At 37.3% G+C, this 21,893-nt stretch overlaps 1 protein-coding gene across 4 annotated transcripts in view; it reads right to left on the bottom strand.

The window, feature by feature from the left end:
- Nucleotides 1-593: 593 nt before the first annotated feature.
- Nucleotides 594-21,893, bottom strand: part of LOC128699442 (uncharacterized) — a 69,603-nt gene continuing 48,303 nt past the window's right edge. For 3 of the 4 annotated variants that reach the window (XR_011391331.1, XR_011391330.1, XR_011391332.1), the window contains 4 exons: nucleotides 21,591-21,786; nucleotides 12,851-13,017; nucleotides 10,196-10,674; nucleotides 594-6,340 (listed from right to left, as the gene is read on the bottom strand). Coding sequence is in view for 1 of the 4 variants with exons in the window: in XM_070080992.1 (XP_069937093.1) it covers nucleotides 6,331-6,340; nucleotides 12,851-13,017; nucleotides 21,591-21,786 (373 nt within the window). In the remaining 3 variants the exon portion in view is untranslated. The remainder of the gene's footprint in view (nucleotides 6,341-10,195; nucleotides 10,675-12,850; nucleotides 13,018-21,590; nucleotides 21,787-21,893) is intronic. The other variant, XM_070080992.1, reaches the window with a different exon arrangement.

Raw genomic sequence — 21,893 nt, 5'->3', positions numbered from 1 at the left:
TGAAACTAGCAAGGGTGGAGAGTATAACAGAGGTCGAGTTTGTAAGGACGGTGAGGAGTGCTAAAGAACGTATAATCAAAGGTTCTGTAATAAATCTGGTGCTGTCAAAGTCAAAGAGGGAGTCTGTGTCAAAGGTGGGGCTGTCAGCTACTAGGGAAGATTAAGTGTTAGAGTGGTGACAACAAAGTCATGAACTTCAGTCCAAGTTGCAGAGTCTGCCTGTTAGGCAGCAGAAAACAGTCTTTATTTACTAGAAATGCAGTATAACTAAAGCCATATACGTACATAGGACAATGGAAATCGACTACAAATGACAGTAGGCATTGATGCAATGCGTAAGACGGCCATGAGAATTGCATATGACTCAACTGTGAAAATACTGGCCAAGTCTAGTAAGTGACCTCATATAATTTTGTCCAGAAAAACTGCTGCATACCCAACACCTTTGGAGGACTTAGACCTACCAGTTGTACACTGTGGTATGAGAATGGAATTAGAGCAAGTGTGAACCTTTCACCCATGGAAGCAGGGAAGAACAGACATGACTTGTCAAAAGCCATTTGGGGACATATTTGGTCAAAACAAAGATCATACAACTTAATTGTATTTTATTGCATAAGCAGTGTAACATGAAATATAGCTAGAACAATTACTGTACCTCAGAAATTCCAAGCAACAATCCTATAATTTGATTGCCATGCAAGATAGTAGACTCCACTAGCACACACAACCTTGTCATACATAAATGGTCAGGTATTCATTTGGTTTAATTCAAAACTGCACCAGATACTAATTTCCATTTGTGCTCATTTTTAAATGTCACACATTGACTTATCCCAAAACATGTTTTTCAACCTATCAAGTGTCTCCTTTATTACATTCATAAAGGACAGGGAGGAGAAATTAATCCTGAGGGGTCATATAGGAGCTATAGAAAGGGAAGGCAATCAGGTTTGAGCCAAGGAAAGGGAGAATAGATTCAAAGCCTCGACTAAAACAGCACCTCACTGTCATCAAGACGCCTCCATTATTATTTCCCAATATTATTAGCACCATTACTTTAAGGGAGATTCTTTGCTGGTGAGTGGCTCTTGATTCAGGGAATTGGACTTGCACTCTGCTTGCATCAAACCTGATTGCTTCCAATGTCTGAGGCACTGTATGACCCCTGTGGGTTTAGTGCTTCTCCTAACTATAATTATAAAAAAATAATGGTATATAAAGAAAATCTTCCACTGTATGATAAAAAAAAATAAGAGGTCAGTTATATTTGTGCATCTTTAGTTTCAAGTACAGTAACAGTACTATCGTCATTGCACTTTCAAACACATTGGAGTTTGTTTCACATGACATACCATGAGTAAGGGTTAGATAATTTATATAACTTGAGTTTGAAAATTTACACTAAAATATATTTGTACTCTTTTAAATGGAAAGAACATGCAAAGGATGGGGAGAGTAAATACTTTGCAGTTAATGCCCACAATGTTTTAAATTTTTATTCTGAAAGCCCTAATATTGTACATCACTTACTATACATTACATATTCATGTGGTATTTGATACCTTCAGATTGAACTATCAACTGTAAACCTACCTCAGAATCTCATAAGAAATGAATACAAAGAAAAATAACAATGGAAAATATTTATTAGTTGACAAGAATATGAATCTTTTTGGTTTATATTATTATTATAATCAAAAAGAAGCGCTAAGCCACAAGGGCTATACAGCGCTGCTTTTTAGTTTATAATAATTGTTGACATGCAAATTTATCAAATAATACAACCTTATTTTTAGAACGTACCAAGACACGACTAAACTGTATAAGAAAATATATGAATTGGTCAGTTTTCTCCCAGTTAATAAAAAAAAAAAATACATCCTTTCTAAATTATTTAATTTACGTGGCTTAGCGCTTCTTTTTGATTATTATAATAATATTTAATTTACAAGTAAGTACTAAACAAACATGGATCAGCCAGTCTCTCTGCTTTCTAAAAAGCTTATTCAATTAATCTAATTCTGGTTGGATTTGGAATACAATAGACCCTCCACTTAGGTTAATGTGTTCCTGAAAATTTCATCACAATTCAATTTTTCAGAACCTGTTTTCTCAAAGACACCCATGTTACAATCAGGACTTGTGTTCCCAAGCCATAATATAGCCTCTGCTCACTTAACCGAGTTCTGTTCCTAAGACCATGTCGGTAAACAAATTCGTCACTAAGTGAGGTGCATACCATAATGGTAGTGGGTTTCTGTCAACCATTTTCTGTATTGTTTTAATGTTGCCTTTGCACCATTTATAACATTTCTGGTATATTCTTTAATGTTTATACAGTAGTATACTGTCTATATTGTATTCAACAAAATAGAGGAAATAGCTCTAATATACATTATATATGCATGTTGGTCAGAGCCCGTCGTAAGTCTTGAGTTGTTGGTAAATGTGTCGCTAAGTGAAGAGAGGCTGTATTGTAAAGTTGACTTGACAGTGATCCAGGACTGACTAAAATGTCATAAGATTCTCAAGTGCAGATTTTTGGTGAACTGTATTTTTGAACAAAGAATATTTACCAATATTTTACATCAGTACTGTATTGTCATTTACAATAGTAATAAATATTGTTTATTGTAGTGTTGGCCTGCTTAATAAACAGAGTATACTGCAGTAACAGCACAGCACAAATGTGTAGCTGCCAACAGCAACTAGACTGTCCATCCTCTAATTCTTACCTCCACCCTCTGTATAGTCCTTGTGGCTTAGCGCTTCTTTTTGATTATAATAATAATTACCTCCACCCTCTCTTGCATTGTATCTAACTTAAGAACCTTTATGTAAGCTCATTCTCTCCCTTAATGGTAAGGGTTTCAGGTGTCTAGGTACAGTGTAAAGTGCAGGAAGTAGTGGTGAAAACAACTGTATGACAGGGTATGGCATGAATTCCTGCTGTCATGCAGGGCAGGCAGCAGATGGGGAGGGGGAGAGGAGGAGTTCTTGCTATTCTGCTCATACAGGTCCAATAATAATGCTAATATAATCAAGTGCTAAGCCTGAAAATGTCTCATACAGGTCCAGCAGGGAGGTGAGGAAGGCAGTGTAAACAAATATGCTGCCTACAACTCCTGCCAAGTGTATTTTTCAACATTAAGCACCTATTCTCTTAATGTTGTGCCCTTTTACCTAACATTGTTGGTAATTCTGCCAAGTGCAACTAATGTGACATTCTGTGGTTGCTTTTCCCTCTCCAGGAGCTTTGTCAAGTTGTTACAGCTTGATAAAGCTCCTGGAGAGCTAAATGTTGCCACAATAAAATGTCACATCGGTTGCACTTGTGTCTTTTTACCTAACATTGTATATTTTATGAAAGTACTTTAACGAATTTGGAATATAATGATATTACATTAAGTTCCACAAAATAGAAAGCAAGAAGTATCAGAACTATACAGTATATAGTTTGCTTTATGATTTTCCAAGAACCTGCCTAGCATGGATCAGGAGGATTACCCCTATGCTCCCCTCTTCTTATACCAAATCTACAGTTGTTGACCACTCCTGATCAAACAAACGAGAGCTCTCTCTACTTGCATAAAATGAACATGCAAAAAGTACAAATGCATTTGGTAAAAAAAAAATAAATTAATTCAACCTTGAGAAAATTGTAAATATTAAATTTCAAGTTACTGACCAATCTCAACCAAATGAATGCAAACTCAATGCATGTACAAAATGAGCACACGCACACAGTATGAAAACATTTGGTAAAGCTGAACTATAAATGTATTTTGCTGAGTATATCCTACGCTTGCACTAACTCCCACCTCCACTAACCTTTGCACATCCCTCCCCACAGCTCATACTATTATTATAATTTAGGTAATTCTAACAGTGTCAAGAAAGCAAAATAAAGTCTGAATATTGTAAGCTGAGGACCCTTTGTATTTGGTGGCAAGAAATTTCATTGGTCTCTAAGCCTTTTGGAACTATTTTACATGTTCATTTTATTATTGCCGACACTGTACATCATCAGCCTTAGTAAACTATTGGTATTGCATTAAGTCAATTCAAATGATACACAAATGAAATATTTTAAGAGATTAAATATTGTATAGTGAAGCTGAAAAAAGTGATTAATGTCAGTCTTGTTTTGATGAGTAGGAAAAGCATTATATAATTAGAGCAACAATCATCCCACAATTTGCTGTTAGGCCAACTACCTTTAGCTTGGTACTAAAACACATGAATAACAAAAACTAATAACGTTTATGAAAATCAGTAACAAGAAATATGACTTATTAAAAAATTTAAGCGCACCTCATCCATACCATTACCCATTTTCAAGGGAATGTTTGATGCACTTGTGCATTAGTCAAAATGCACTTCTTTAGCAATTAGTTATGCCATGCCAAATTTAAATATATAATAGTACACACAACACAGACTATTAAGATGAGGATGGTGTTCAGATGTACAAAACTGCCTCGGTGGGAGACAGTTGGCGTGTTGAAATATATATGTAATGACAATTTACTGCAACTTGACAAAATTCAATGACAATTTTAATAATCATTAAAATACAATCCCTCAAGGAAGGTTCCTTGATGAGGGTGAGGGGCTCTTGATCTAGGGAATTGGATCTTGTGTTCCAGTTCCCTGAATACCTTCCATCCCCTCCCCCCCACATGGACTGTATAATCCTACAGGTTTAGCACTCCCTCATGATTTTAATTATAAATTATAATACAAGATGGTATATACAATATGAATAGTACAGTATTTCATTGATTACACTGTCATACCCCCATACATTTTGCATAATACTGTACTGGATTTTATACATGTCACTAATAAAAAACATTGCTGCTCTGACAAACAATTTCTTTCTTTTCTGCAGTATACAAAATAATGTAGTTTACATGTAATAAAATATGGTTAGGCACAAAAGAAAGCCACTAACATGCAATACATTTTGATGAAACTTAAAAGGCTATACCAAATGAGGGTAAAACTGGCAAGTTATTTCATGATGCCCGTTTAATTTAGGTATCATTTTGTTTGATCTGCAAAGGTAGTGTTAAATTCTAACAAAATACACTATTAAATTAGGGCATACATTAATCTGAATGAAACTTGTATTGATACTAGACATCTGCTGTGAACATTATCCAATGAAAATATGGAAACTAATTACAGTACTTTAATATACAGTAAGCTATAGCCAGTTATATAAATTATAACAAGGTAAAGTTACCCAGTTTGTTTTGGTACCAAATAAAATTTATATAAACATGAATATATATATATATTAACCCATAAATTAAAAATATACAAGTTGGTTTGTTTGGCAACTCAGCCTCATATGCACATAATATACATTACCACAACAGAAAAATAGGTATAGATACACTATAACAAGGTATGGTAAAACTAATTAGCATCCTTCACTAGATTAAACTTATATTACACAGAATAAAATATTCCCAATTACTTAAAAGAAGCCTCCAGTAATATTTTCCACCAGGTGTGGAAGTATGCTGAAACATTCTCCATATAAATGCATGATCTATGACAAGGTATATTGCCATGCTCTTACCAATGTAATCAGTGAAAATAAAACCAGAAAACAGTCAATTACTAGACGAGAGAGATACATGTGCAACAGTTGGGTATCTTTACTGTGTAAACATCTTCCCTGCTCACCAGGCTTCTTCAGTCTATACAGAGGTGATTAAATATTAGAGACAGCATTAGCAGTGAAGTGGTAAATATGAGGTGATCAGTCCCTCAGCCTTGAGCTAATTTTGAGATGGTTAGTCCCTCATACTTGGCAAGTGTTCTGCTCTAGAGCCATGATTCAATGATCAAAACTATGGCACTGACTACTTACCAAGGCTGAGGAACTAACCACTTCAAAATTACTTCAAGGGTGGGGAATTGCCTATTTACCTCTCCACTACTACTGCTGCTTCCAATATTCAAGACACCTTTGTATCTGACTGAAGAAGCCTGCTGACAAGCAAAACAATTCATCAATAAGGATACTCAAGTATTGCACAGGTATTATTCAATATTGTGTACTATTAATGTAATCAGTTACTAATCTTTTTGTGCAAAGATTTTGGATAGTACATCTTGACCTTTGTCTTGGAGTATATAATTATGCACAGGTCCACCATATCAGCTAATAAGTATATTACTGTAGTGGAAAACTGAATAATAATAGTGAGCAAATTATCAAATCCTCCCATTCATTTAGCAAAACCACCATTTTACAGTAATCCTTACTATATTTTAGTCTCTTCAACTTAACAGTCATCCAGCAGATATTCACAAAAACCTGTAAAATAAGGATAAAAAAAATGTAGTTTACAAAAAGAAAATGATTAATGTACAAATACAGAAAAACGGAAGAGGTTAGAGCTAGACACTACCTCAACATGGTATAGTGGATGATATATGTACATTGTGTGGTCAGTCAGGTTAACCCTTAAACTGCCGAAGGTTCTAAAATGAACGTTCTCAGTGCCAGCAACTTAAAAAATTTTTTTTTATCACACTGGCCGATTCCCACCAAGGCAGGGTGGCCCGAAAAAGAAAAACTTTCACCATCATTCACTCCATCACTGTCTTGCCAGAAGGGTGCTTTACACTACAGTTTTTAAACTGCAACATTAACACCCCTCCTTCAGAGTGCAGGCACTGTACTTCCCATCTCCAGGACTCAAGTCCGGCCTGCCGGTTTCCCTGAATCCCTTCATAAATGTTACTTTGCTCACACTCCAACAGCACGTCAAGTATTAAAAACCATTTGTCTCCATTCACTCCTATCAAACACGCTCACGCATGCCTGCTGGAAGTCCAAGCCCCTCGCACACAAAACCTCCTTTACCCCCTCCCTCCAACCTTTCCTAGGCCGACCCCTACCCCGCCTTCCTTCCACTACAGACTGATACACTCTTGAAGTCATTCTGTTTCGCTCCATTCTCTCTACATGTCCGAACCACCTCAACAACCCTTCCTCAGCCCTCTGGACAACAGTTTTGGTAATCCCGCACCTCCTAACTTCCAAACTACGAATTCTCTGCATTATATTCACACCACACATTGCCCTCAGACATGACATCTCCACTGCCTCCAGCCTTCTCCTCGCTGCAACATTCATCACCCACGCTTCACACCCATATAAGAGCGTTGGTAAAACTATACTCTCATACATTCCCCTCTTTGCCTCCAAGGACAAAGTTCTTTGTCTCCACAGACTCCTAAGTGCACCACTCACTCTTTTTCCCTCATCAATTCTATGATTCACCTCATCTTTCATAGACCCATCCGCTGACACGTCCACTCCCAAATATATGAATACGTTCACCTCCTCCATACTCTCTCCCTCCAATCTGATATTCAATCTTTCATCACCTAATCTTTTTGTTATCCTCATAACCTTACTCTTTCCTGTATTCACCTTTAATTTTCTTCTTTTGCACACCCTACCGAATTCATCCACCAATCTCTGCAACTTCTCTTCAGAATCTCCCAAGAGCACAGTGTCATCAGCAAAGAGCAGCTGTGACAACTCCCACTTTGTGTGTGATTCTTTATCTTTTAACTCCACGCCTCTTGCCAAGACCCTCGCATTTACTTCTCTTACAACCCCATCTATAAATATATTAAACAACCACGGTGACATCACACATCCTTGTCTAAGGCCTACTTTTACTGGGAAAAAATTTCCCTCTTTCCTACATACTCTAACTTGAGCTTCACTATCCTCGTAAAAACTCTTCACTGCTTTCAGTAACCTACCTCCTACACCATACACTTGCAACATCTGCCACATTGCCCCCCTATCCACCCTGTCATACGCCTTTTCCAAATCCATAAATGCCACAAAGACCTCTTTAGCCTTATCTAAATACTGTTCACTTATATGTTTCACTGTAAACACCTGGTCCACACACCCCCTACCTTTCCTAAAGCCTCCTTGTTCATCTGCTATCCTATTCTCCGTCTTACTCTTAATTCTTTCAATTATAACTCTACCATACACTTTACCAGTTATACTCAACAGACTTATCCCCCTATAATTTTTGCACTCTCTTTTATCCCCTTTGCCTTTATACAAAGGAACTATGCATGCTCTCTGCCAATCCCTAGGTACCTTACCCTCTTCCATACATTTATTAAATAATTGCACCAACCACTCCAAAACTATATCCCCACCTGCTTTTAACATTTCTATCTTTATCCCATCAATCCCGGCTGCCTTACCCCCTTTCATTTTACCTACTGCCTCACGAACTTCCCCCACACTCACAACTGGCTCTTCCTCACTCCTACAAGATGTTATTCCTCCTTGCCCTATACATGAAATCACAGCTTCCCTATCTTCATCAACATTTAACAATTCCTCAAAATATTCCCTCCATCTTCCCAATACCTCTAACTCTCCATTTAATAACTCTCCTCTCCTATTTTTAACTGACAAATCCATTTGTTCTCTAGGCTTTCTTAACTTGTTAATCTCACTCCAAAACTTTTTCTTATTTTCAACAAAATTTGTTGATAACATCTCACCCACTCTCTCATTTGCTCTCTTTTTACATTGCTTCACCACTCTCTTAACCTCTCTCTTTTTCTCCATATACTCTTCCCTCCTTGCATCACTTCTACTTTGTAAAAACTTCTCATATGCTAACTTTTTCTCCCTTACTACTCTCTTTACATCATCATTCCACCAATCGCTCCTCTTCCCTCCCGCACCCACTTTCCTGTAACCACAAACTTCTGCTGAACACTGTAACACTACATTTTTAAACCTACCCCATACCTCTTCGATCCCATTGCCTATGCTCTCATTAGCCCATCTATCCTCCAATAGCTGTTTATATCTTACCCTAACTGCCTCCTCTTTTAGTTTATAAACCTTCACCTCTCTCTTCCCTGATGCTTCTATTCTCCTTGTATCCCATCTACCTTTTACTCAGTGTAGCTACAACTAGAAAGTGATCTGATATATCTGTGGCCCCTCTATAAACATGTACATCCTGAAGTCTACTCAACAGTCTTTTATCTACCAATACATAATCCAACAAACTACTGTCATTTCGCCCTACATCATATCTTGTATACTTATTTATCCTCTTTTTCTTAAAATGTGTATTACCTATAACTAAACCCCTTTCTATACAAAGTTCAATCAAAGGGCTCCCATTATCATTTACACCTGGCACCCCAAACTTACCTACCACACCCTCTCTAAAAGTTTCTCCTACTTTAGCATTCAGGTCCCCCTACCACAATTACTCTCTCACTTGGTTCAAAGGCTCCTATACATTCACTTAACATCTCCCAAAATCTCTCTCTCTCCTCTGCATTCCTCTCTTCTCCAGGTGCATACACGCTTATTATGACCCACTTCTCGCATCCAACCTTTACTTTAATCCACATAATTCTTGAATTTACACATTCATATTCTCTTTTCTCCTTCCATAACTGATCATTTAACATTACTGCTACCCCTTCCTTTGCTCTAACTCTCTCAGATACTCCAGATTTAATCCCATTTATTTCCCCCCACTGAAACTCTCCTACCCCCTTCAGCTTTGTTTCGCTTAGGGCCAGGACATCCAACTTCTTTTCATTCATAACATCAGCAATCATCTGTTTCTTGTCATCTGCACTACATCCACACACATTTAAGCATCCCAGTTTTATAAAGTTTTTCTTCTTCTCTTTTTTAGTAAATGTCTACAGGAGAAGGGGTTACTAGCCCATTGCTCCCGGCATTTTAGTCGCCTCATACGACACGCATGGCTTACGGAGGAAAGATTCTTTTCCACTTCCCCATGGACAATAGAAGAAATAAAGAAGAACAAGAGCTATTTAGAAAAAGGAGAAAAACCTAGATGTATGTATATATATATGCATGTGCGTGTCTGTGAAGTGTGACCAAAGTGTAAGTAGGAGTAGCAAGATATCCCTGTTATCTAGCGTGTTTATGAGCCAGAAAAAGAAACCAGCAATCCTACCATCATGCAAAACAGTTACAGGTTTTTGTTTCACAGTCATCTGGCAGGACGGTAGTACTTCCCTGGGTGGTTGCTGTCTACCAACCTACTACTCATGCCAAAAAATTCTCTGATTTTTAGAAGTGAAATAAGACGAGAATGAGTGAAAGCTGGTTATTACTTACGGAGATGTGAAGGTTTGAAGGTGACGTTGACGAAAGCTTTATGGCAATTTGTGCCTGCCACTGCAAGAAAGTTGTTGCTATGTAAAATTTTATGACTTTTTACATTTTCCCCAATTTTTTCTGGATCATATATTTTATACCTACATCCATGTTTTCATATTTCACTTATATTTATTGTTTAATCACACTAAACAAATTTAAATGGCATTTACTGGCTCCCACAATGCCCTGCAAGTAACACACATAGTTTCATTTTGTGCACATCTATTTTCTCTGACGTAGTCCTAACCAGGCCAATTGGGACCATTTTGTAGGTCCTAGAATTTTGGCATAAATATACATCAGCTGCATTTCCCCAGATGGCACATATTTACATCATCGGCAGCTTAAAGGTTAAGTATCAGTGGGTCTGGCCTATAGTTAGCTGAGTGACCAGGGAGTTGCCTTGGCTGCAGGTTGTTTGAGGATATACCATAAACCTGTACAAGTCAAAAAGATCTTTAAGAAATCAAATTTTGTCAGACACTGCTTGAATTATGAATATCAAAAGTAAAAAGTTACAGCAAACACTCAATAAGATGAATTAATAGGTGATGTCCATTATATAAGAATGTTAAAAAAGAGTAAATAAGTGCACAAAAATACCACTTCAATAAACATTGAAAATAAATGAGTTAAAAGTACATGTACCATTAACTAAAGGATTTTGTAATTTTAAAAGTTCATTATATTGAAGGTTTACTGTATATCCTACATACAATTTACAAGAGCCAGAGGAGTAATTAACATGAAGACTGACAAACAGAATAAACCTTTCACTGTCCTTGGCATAGATCTATGTCTCAACTGAGCTCAACTCACTCAGCTAAGCTGAGAGCAGTAAATTTTGGTCTAGATATGAGAGAATGGGTCTGTGCAGCAAGTATGCACAGTATAAAAAAAAAAATCCTGCCCCATGCAGTGCATGATGGGAAAACCAAAACTCTGACCTTGTGCTTGGTTTACAATAGCAACTTTGAAGTGGTTTTCTAGGGTGGGTTTTATGGCTTTACTGACTGTTTCTTGGTATCATTTGACAGAATGGACAACAAACTACTGGAATAGAGATGATTCTGGTTGGCTCCAAGGATGGAAGTAGCTTGAAATCGGCTTCAAATTAGCAGAAATATTTTAGTTTTGCAGATTTTCCTGCAGACAGGTAAGGCCTTAACTACACCCCTTGGTCTGTTTTTTGAGTTGCTTTTACTAGGTCTGATTCAATTACTGACACTGCAAACCATGACCAATCATTCCTGGTTATATTTTATTATCCGTGAAATAGGGTAAATATTCATTTTTTTTTTTTGTGTAATAGAGTTCAAAATGGAAGGCAAGTGTAATACCGGAAAGGCCTGGGGACATGATTAACGAACAGATGAAATGTTTTAGTGCATGGAATGCGTGTCTTTATTTTGAACTCTGTTTTAAATTAGAATTTTTTTTAATTTTACGTAAAACTGGCCAAATTACCAACTTCCATGCACTTGAGGCAGTTTTGTTCGTTTAATTGGAGGTTTCTTATGCTCGTTCGATTGAACAGGAGGCATACTAGTGAAATGGCTAAAAATTTGGCTGAATTAAGCAATGGAATTGGCTTAAAATAAGACTCAAAGTGGGTGAAATCACAGATGTGTAAGTTGTGCCCACATTACTAACTTTGTCCCTCTGTAATTCCATAATTTTTTCATCAGTTTTCATACTTTGGGTGTCATTACTTCCATAAAGAGATTCTCGACCATTTCAGAAATTTTTTTTTTTATTAAATGCGAGTACTTTTATTTCAGGGCTTCAGACAGTGAAAGGGTTAAGAGCCTATCAACAAACACAGTACTGTACAAGAAATTACAGAGATGGATGCTGTATAGCCCTTGTGGCTTAGCACTTCTTTTTGATTATAATAATAATAATACAGTGGACCCCCGGTTAACGATATTTTTTCACTCCAGAAGTATGTTCAGGTGCCAGTACTGACCGAATTTGTTCCCATAAGAAATATTGTGAAGTAGATTAGTCCATTTCAGACCCCCAAACATACACGTACAAACGCACTTACATAAATACACTTACATAATTGGTCACATTCGGAGGTAATCGTTATGCGGGGGTCCACTGTACAGAGATGGATGAAGTGGCAGTGTTAATCACTGATAAGCATGGAGTCTTCAATAACACAGTGAGAATTAATACAATGCCTATGTAAGACAGGTGGGTAGAGATAGTACAGTTCTGTAAAAGGATAGCATGAACATTCATCTCAAGCCATGCATTAAGATCACAATAAACAGGTGATGCCACAATATGCAAAATAACCACTATGAAAAAAGTGAATTTCCAAGGGCTTTTGTGATTTCTCACATTATCAAGGAACTAAGAAATCACAAAAGTGCCTGAGAGGTCGCTATTTTTTCACAGTAGTCATTTTGCATCTTAAAATGTTAAAAAAAAAAAAAAATTGAAAATACTTGTTCATTTTCTTGTACCATGGTTAAGATATAAACAATTAATATACACCTGTAGAGTGAACAACTTTTTATTATCAAAAATACATACTGTACTGCTAGAACTTACTACACACACACAATACAAATTTTCCTAGTGTCACATACATAAACTTACCTTGACAAGTTTGGGTAGTATATCTGAGAACAATAGTAAATGTCGATACTAGAGTTGTCAAAAATGCGTTGAACATCACTTGGGGAATGGCTGATTTTTTCAATGATGTAGTTGATGACAGTCACTGGATGCTTCATTTTTACCACAGAGCTTAAAATCGAGTCACCCTATTCAACAAAAAGATTTAATACTTTTTAAGATTCAGCAGTATAAGGCAGGTACAATGAAAATAGGTACAGTTGGGTTTCTAGGGCTGAGTTATACATTTGTAAATGTGTAATGTACTTTCATTTAAGCTATTGACTAAGGATAGTAAACTGCTAGAAAAATTGTTTCAACAGAAATACAGCAACATCATGACTGATCAGGTATACATGTATCTTGCTATTTCTACTTAAACTTAAGTCACACTACACATACATGTACATGCATATATATTTACATACCCATCTGTTTTTTTTTTTTTTTTTTCTTAATAGTTCTTGTTCTTCTTTATTACCCCTTATATCCATCGGGAAGTGGAAAAGAATTCTTCCTCTGTAAGCCATGTGTGTAGTATGAAGCGACTAAAATGCCAGGAGCAAGAGGCTAGTGGCCCCTTCTCCTGGATATACATATTACTAAATTTAAAGAAAAAATCTTTCATTTTTCTTTTTAGGTCGACCTGCCTTGGTGGGATACAGCAGATTCATTGAAAAAAAAAAAAGATGAGAACAGCTACATAGGACGTGCCAGATATATATCAAGCTGGAAGAAACAAACCTACATGAAGAAAATAAAACATAAGAATGAAAGGGAGTAAAGCCACTGGAACTGATGGGATCATGACAGAAATGTTAAAAGCTGGGGGAATATAGTGTTGGAGTGGTTGATATTTTTGTTTAATAAATGTATGAAAGAGGGGAAGGTACCTAGGGATTGGCACAGAGCATGTATAATTCCTTTATATAAAGGGAAGAGGGACAAAAGATATTATAAAAAATTATAGAGGAATACGTTTACTGACGATCTGTTGGAGTGTGAGCAGGGTAATATTTAGTGAAGGGATTCAGGGAAACCGGTTATTTTCATATAGTCGGACTTGAGTCCTGGAAATGGGAAGTACAATGCCTGCACTTTAAAGGAGGGGTTTGGGATATTGGCAGTTTGGAGGGATATGTTGTGTATCTTTATACGTATATACTTCTAAACTGTTGTATTCTGAGCACCTCTGCAAAAGCAGTGATAATGTGTGAGTGTGGTGAAAGTGTTGAATGATGAATGTATTTTCTTTTCGGGGATTTTCTTTCTTTAGGTCACCCTGCCTCGGTGGGAGACGGCAGACTTGTTCAAAAAAAAAAAAAAAAAAAAAAAAGTTTACTGAATATACCAGGAAAAGTGTATGGTAGGGTTTTTATTGAAAGAATTAGAGGCAAGACGGAGAGTAAGATTGCGGATGAGCAAGGAGGTTTTAGAGTGGGTAGGGGATGTGTAGCTCAAGTGTTTACATTGAAGCATATTTTTTTTTTTTTTTTTTTTCAACAAGTCGGCCGTCTCCCACCGAGGCAGGGTGACCCAAAAAAGAAAGAAAATCCCCAAAAAGAAAATACTTTCATCATCATTTGACACTTTCACCACACTCGCACATTATCACTGTTTTTGCAGAGGTGCTCAGAATACAACAGTTTAGAAGCATACATATATAAAGATACACAACATATCCCTCCAAACTGCCAATATCCCAAACCCCTCCTTTAAAGTGCAGGCATTGTACTTCCCATTTCCAGGACTCAAGTCCGACTATATGAAAATAACCGGTTTCCCTGAATCCCTTCACTAAATATTACCCTGCTCACACTCCAACAGATCGTCAGGTCCCAAGTACCATTCGTCTCCATTCACTCCTATCTAACACGCTCATGCACACTTGCTGGAAGTGCAAGCCCCTTGCCCACAAAACCTCCTTTACCCCCTCTCTCCAACCCTTTCGAGGACGACCCCTACCCCTCCTTCCTTCCCCTATAGATTTATATGCTTTCCATGTCATTCTTCTTTGATCCATTCTCTCTAAATGACCAAACCACCTCAACAACCCCTCTTCTGCCCTCTGACTAATACTTTTATTAACTCCACACCTTTTCCTAATTTCCACACTCCGAATTTTCTGCATAATATTTACACCACACATTGCCCTTAAACAGGACATTTCCACTGCCTCCAACCGTCTCCTCGCTGCTGCATTTACCACCCAAGCTTCACACCCATATAAGAGTGTTGGTACTACTATACTTTCATACATTCCCTTCTTTGCCTCCATAGATAACATTTTTTGACTCCACATATACCTGTAGGTTGGTAGACAGCAACCGGCCAGGGAGGTACTACCGTCCTGCCAAGTGAGTGTAAAACGAAAGCCTGTAATTGTTTTACATGATGGTAGGATTGCTGGTGTCCTTTTTTTCTGTCTCATAAACATGCAAGATTTCAGGTACGTCTTGTTACTTCTACTTACACTTAGGTCACACTACACATGCATGTACAAGCATATATATGTATATATACACATCCCTCTGGGTTTTCTTCTATTTTCTTTCTAGTTCTTGTTGTTGTTTATTTCCTCTTATCTCCATGGGGAAGTGGAACAGAATTCTTCCTCCGTAAGCCATGCGTGTTGTAAGAGGCGACTAAAATGCCAGGAGCAAGGGGCTAGTAACCCCTTCTCCCGTATAAATTACTAAATTTAAAAAGAGAAACTTTCATTTTTCTTTTTGGGCCACCCTGCCTTGGTGGGATACGGCCGGTTTATTGAAAAAAAAAATATACCTGAACGCACCACTCGCCTTTTTTCCCTCATCAATTCTATGATTAACCTCATCCTTCATAAATCCATCCGCTGACACGTCAACTCCCAAGTATCTGAAAACATTCACTTCTTCCATACTCCTCCTCCCCAAATTGATATCCAGTTTTTCTTTATCTAAATCATTTGATACCCTCATTACCTTACTCTTTTCTATGTTCACTTTCAACTTTCTACCTTTACACACATTCCCAAACTCATCCACTAACCTTTGCAATTTTAATTTAGAATCTCCCATAAGCACAGTATCATCAGCAAAAAGTAACTGTGTCAATTCCCATTTTGAATTTGATTCCCCAAAATTTAATCCCACCCCTCTCCCGAACACCCTAGCATTTACTTCCTTTACAACCCCTGTCTAAGACCTACTTTTACCGGGAAGTAGTCTCCCTCTCTTCTACACACCCTAACCTGAGCCTCACTATCCTCATAAAAACTCTTTACAGCATTTAATAACTTACCACCTATTCCATATACTTGCAACATCTGCCACATTGCTCCTCTATCCACTCATATGCTTTTTCTAAATCCATAAATGCAATAAAAACTTCCCTACCTTTATCTAAATACTGTTCACATATGTGCTTCAATGTAAACACTTGATCTACACATCCCCTACCCACTCTGAAACCTCCTTGCTCATCCGCAATCCTACATTCTGTCTTACCTCTAATTCTTTCAATTATAACCCTACCGTACACTTTTCCTGGTATACTCAGTAAACTTATTCCTCTATAATTTTTACAGTCTCTTTTGTCCCCTTTCCCTTTATATAAAGGGACTATACATGCTCTCCGCCAATCCCTAAGTACCTTCTCCTCTTTCATACATTTATTAAACAAAAGTACCAACCACTCCAACACTATATCCCCCCCTGCTTTTAACATTTCTGTCATGATCCCATCAGTTCCAGCTGCTTTACCCCCTTTCATTCTACGTAATGCATATATTATGAAAACATATATGTAGTGCATATATGTAAACAGTATTTAGAAAAAGGTAGGGAAGTTTTCATTGCATTTATGGATTTAGAAAAGGCATATGAGAGAGTGGATAGGGGAGCAATGTGGCAGATGTTGCAAGTACATATATGGAATAGGTAGTAAGTTACTAAATGCCATAAAGAGTTTTTATGAGGATAGTGAGGCTCAGGTTAGGGTGTGTAGAAGAGAGGGAGACTACTTCCCGGTAAAGGTAGGTCTTAGACAGGGATGTGTTATGTCACCATGGTTGTTTAATATATTTATAGATGGGGTTGTAAAAGAAGTAAATGCTAGGGTGTTGGGGAGAGGGTTGAGATTAAATTATGGGGAATCAAATACAAAATGGGAACTGACACAGTTACTTTTTGCTGATGATACTGTGCTTATGGGAGATTCTAAAGAAAATTTGCAAAGATTAGTGGACAAGTTTGGGAGTGTGTGTATATAGAAAGTTGAAAGTGAACATAGAAAAGAGTAAGGTGATGAGGGTATCAAATGATTTAAATATTTGATATCAAATTGGAGAGGAGGAGTATGGAAGAAGTGAATGTTTTCAGATATTTGGGAGTTGACGTGTCAGTGGATGGATTTATGAAGGATGAAGTTAACCATAGAATTGAAGGAAAAAAGGTGAGTGGTGCACTGAGGTATATGTGTAGACAAAAAAAAATTATCTCTGGAGGCAAAGAAGGGAATGTATGAAAGTATAGTGGTACCAACACTCTTATATGGGTGTGAAGCTTGGGTTGTAAATGCTGCAACGAGGAGGCAGTGGAGATGTCCTGTCTAAGGGCAATGTGTGGTGTAAATATTATGCAGAGAATTTGAAGTGTGGAAATTAGGAGAAGGTGTGGAGTTAATAAAAGTATTAGTCATAGGGCTGAAGAGGGGTTGTTCAGTTGGTTTGGTCATTTAGAGAGAATGGCTCAAAGTAGAATGACATGGAGAGTGTATAAATCTGTAGGGTGAGGAAGGCGGGGTAGAGGTTATCATCGAAAAGGTTGGAGGGGGTAAAGGAGGTTTTGTGGGTGAGGGGCTTGGACTTCCAGTAAGGATGTGTAAGCCATGCTTGTTAGATAGGAGTGAATGGAGACGAATGGTATTTGGGACCTGATGAGCTATTGGAGAGTGAGCAGGGTAATATTTAGTGAAGGTATTCAGGGAAACCGATTATTTTTATATAGCTGGACTTGAGTACTGGAAATGGGAAGTACAATGCCTGCACTTTAACCCTTTGAGGGTCGGTCACGTACAAGCACGTCATTGCAGCCAGGGTTGTTCACATACGTGTACGCCTAAATTCTAGCGCCTTCAAATCTGGTGAAGGAAAGCTGGCAGGCCTACATATGAAAGAATGGGTCTGTGAGGTCAGTGTGTGCAGTATAAAAAAAATCCTGAAGCACGCTGTGCATAATGAGAAAAAAAAACTTTGACTGTGCTTTTGGTTTAAAAGTGACTTTCTAGTGAATTTTCGTATGGTATTTATGGTTGTATTCTTGTTTCCTTGGTCTCATTTGATAGAATGGAAGATATGTTACAGAATTAGAGATGAAATTAAGACACGTGTGCAACATCTGGGTATCTTTATTGTAGACATTTCGCCATCCAGTGGCTTTATCAATACAAATTCTAGGACACTGAATGGCGAAACGTCTACAATAAAGATACCCAGATGTTGCACATGTGTCTTAATTTCATCTTGTCGGTATATACCATTTTTACACAGAATTAGAGATGATTTTGATTGGTTTCAGAATGACAAGTACCTTGAAATTGAGCTCAAAGTAGCAAAAATTATCGATTTTTGGTGATATTCAAGAGTAAACAAATCAAGCTACGCGTCCAATACACGTCAACTGGTGAGTCTAATATTCTTTCGTAAGTGCACTGATATCATTTATACCATTTTTACAATGATGCAGTAGTATACATAACAGAAAAAACTATTTTCTGTGAAAATAAAAATTCAAAATGGAAAGCAAAAGTAATGTAAGAGGGGCCTAGAGACATGACTAATGAACAGACAAAATGTTATTTTAGTGCCATGAATGTCTGTCTTGTTTATTCTGAACCCTATTTTGAAATTTGTGTGAAATTGCCCAAATTGCCAATTTGTGGCCACTTTATTGGGTAGTTGAAATTGGTAAATGGGCAGATTCTTGTACTCAATCGATAGAACAAGTGGAGTTCTAGGGAAATAGCTATGATTTTAGTCAACTGCAACATTGGATCTGGCCGAAAATAGGCAAAATCGCTAACTTTGCAAGAGCACAATTCCATAAGTTTTTCATCAAATTTCATATTTTTGGTGTCATTATGATCAGAAGAAGATTCTCTCATTTCATAAGAATTTTTTTTTTTTTTTTTTTTCAAAAATTTTTCGACCCCGAGAACGAATTTGGGAGAGGGTCTCTCGACCCTCAAAGGGTTAAAGGAGGGGTTTGGGATATTGGTAGTTTGGAGGGATATGTTGCATATCTTTATAATTATACGCTTTGAAACTGTTGTGTTCTGGGCACCTCTGCAAAAACAGTAATTATGTACGAGTGAAAGTGTTGAATGATGAAAGTATTTTCTTTTTGGGGATTTTCTTTCTTTTTGGGCCACCCTGCCTCGGTGGGAGACGGCCAGGTTAGGTGTAAATGAATGTGTATCAACCATAACCAAATGGGTTCATCTGTTTACATCCTCTGCATCCTGTCTATAAATGAGCATGCAGAATTTTCCTCTGACGTCACTGCCGCTCTACCCCCGTTACTTTATTTTCCCTCCTTGATGACAGACTCCCTCATCGACTTTTTGACAGCAACTGAGTTATTACACAAACTTTGATAATCCTTCCTTTAGCACTCCTCACAGCCCCTCCTAACTTTACCTTTGTTTTCTCCACCCTTATTTATCCTTAGATTCTGCATCAATTCCTACCCTGCAGTGCTGTATGACCCTGGTAGGTTTAGCACTTCCTTTTGATTATAATAATAATAATCTTGTTTACTTGTTCTCTCTCGTTTATTCCTTTTACCTTGTTTACTCACCTCTCACCATACATGAAGTCCAAATATTTTAAGGTAAGTAGTGAATGTACTGTATATGCATTTTATCGCTCTGGGGCACTTTAAATGTCGTAGTATATTACGTGTGAGTGGGGTGGCCTGGCTGGCTACCATACCTCCTACACCTGACCTTCTTAAAATAAATCCTACTCATTTTTCACCCTACATTAAGACTACAAATATTTTAAGGTAAGTAATGAGTGTACTGTGTGTATTTTAATATTTATTGTTTTTTAACCCTTTGACTGTCGCAGCCGTATATATACGTTTACGAGGTACCATGTTTGACGTATATATACTCATAAATTCCAGCAGCTTCAAATCAGGCAGGAGAAAGCTGGTAGGCACACATGTGAGAGAATGGGTCTGTGTGGTCAGTGTGCACCATATAAAAAAAATCCTGGAGCACGCAGTGCATAATGAGAAAAAAAAACTCCGACGCTTTTTTTTTTTAATTAAAATGCCGACTTTGTGGTCTATTTTCCTATAGTATTTGTGGTTGTATTTTCGTTTTCTTGGTCTCATTTGATAGAATGGAAACTATATTATAGAAATAGAGGTGATTTTGATTAATTTTACTATAAAAAGAACCTGGAAATGGAGCACAAAGTACGGGAAATGTTTGATTTTTGCTGATGTTCAAAAGTAAACAAATGATATCATTGTCCAATAAATGTCCAAATAGCCATTCTAATATGCAGTCATGAATGGATTGATGTAATTTTTACAATTATTACAGTATTGCAGTAGTCTGCATAACAGTAAATCTTTCTATTTTTTGTTTGAATAAAATTTCAAAATAAAAAGCAAGAGTAATATCAGAGGGGCCTGGAGACATGACTGATGAACAAAGAAAATGTTATTTTAGAGCCAGGAATGTCTGCATTGTTCATTCTGGTCCTTATTTTGAAATTGTCATATTTTTTAATTTTCGTGAAATTGGCCAAATTGCAAATTTCTGACCATGTTATTGGGTAGTTGAAATCGGTAAATGGGCAGTTTCCTGTACTCAATCGATGAAAAAAATGGAGTTCTGAAGAAATAGCTATGAGTTTGGTTGACTGGAATAATGGAATTAGCCGAAAATAGGGCTCAAAGTGGGCGAAATCGCCAATTTGTAAATATCGCCGAGGTCGCTAACTTCGCGAGAGCGTAATTCCGTCATTTTTCCATCAAATTTCGTTTTTTTGGTGTCTTTACAATCGGGAAAAGATTCTCTATCATTTCATAAGAAAAAATAATTTTTTTTTTTTTTTAAATTTTGCGACACCAGGAGACACCTCAGGATTGGGCGTTGCGACAGTCAAAGGGTTAATGCTTCGTTCTATTGTTAACTTAATATACATTAGTGTAAACTTGTTATCTGGCATTTACATGCATTTTTAAGTGGAAAAAATGGCATTCCCCTTTCTGGCAGTAGCCTGGAACTTAACCTGCCATATAAGAGGGACCCTACTGTAAAGTCAATCCCCTTGAGGTCATGTCCAGCTGTTGAAGGGCAGTGATCCCTAAAACTGTAGCTATTGTTGCCTTCCCCAGACTGAATCTCAATGCCTCCATGCCTCTTGCTACCCAGTAGTGAGTCGAGTGGCACACTACTCTTCTACTACTAATAACCCTTACCCTTGAACACTCCTGCCCCTCACTCACTCCCTACTAACGTCCATATATTCCTTCTTTAACACATCCCTCCCTGTAGCACTATGACCCTTTTGGGTTCAGCCCTTAATTGTAAATTAATGTTAATAATATAGGGGCTAGTAACCCCTTCTGTATAAATTACTAAATTTAAATATAAAATCTTTCATTTTTCTTTTTAGGTCAGTGGGATATGGCTGGTTTGTTGGAAAAGAAAAATACATTACCTCATGATTCTTCATGCCCAATGGAGAATAGAATCTGGATTGGTCAGCATTGCCGCACTCATCACATCGTTTAGTGACTCTGTTTATCACTCTATCGCAGCACAAATTTATTCCTTCGAGACGCTCTAGCACTGCTATTAGTAACTCTGTGTAGTTCTCTGTCTCTAATTTCTGACATGCCAGAACAATGAAAAGCCTGCAATCACAAAATTTGATGTTTATATATACATATATATATAATCCTTGAAATGCTCCCTATAATTTCAATGCATTAGTCAACAAATAGCCTGAATTCAGATAACA

This window comes from Cherax quadricarinatus, unplaced genomic scaffold (genome assembly GCF_038502225.1).
Source record: "Cherax quadricarinatus isolate ZL_2023a unplaced genomic scaffold, ASM3850222v1 Contig1419, whole genome shotgun sequence".
Classification (NCBI taxonomy): Eukaryota; Metazoa; Arthropoda; class Malacostraca; order Decapoda; family Parastacidae; genus Cherax; species Cherax quadricarinatus.
Note: the sequence above shows the minus strand (reverse complement) of the source record. Positions and strands in the feature narration are given on the sequence as shown.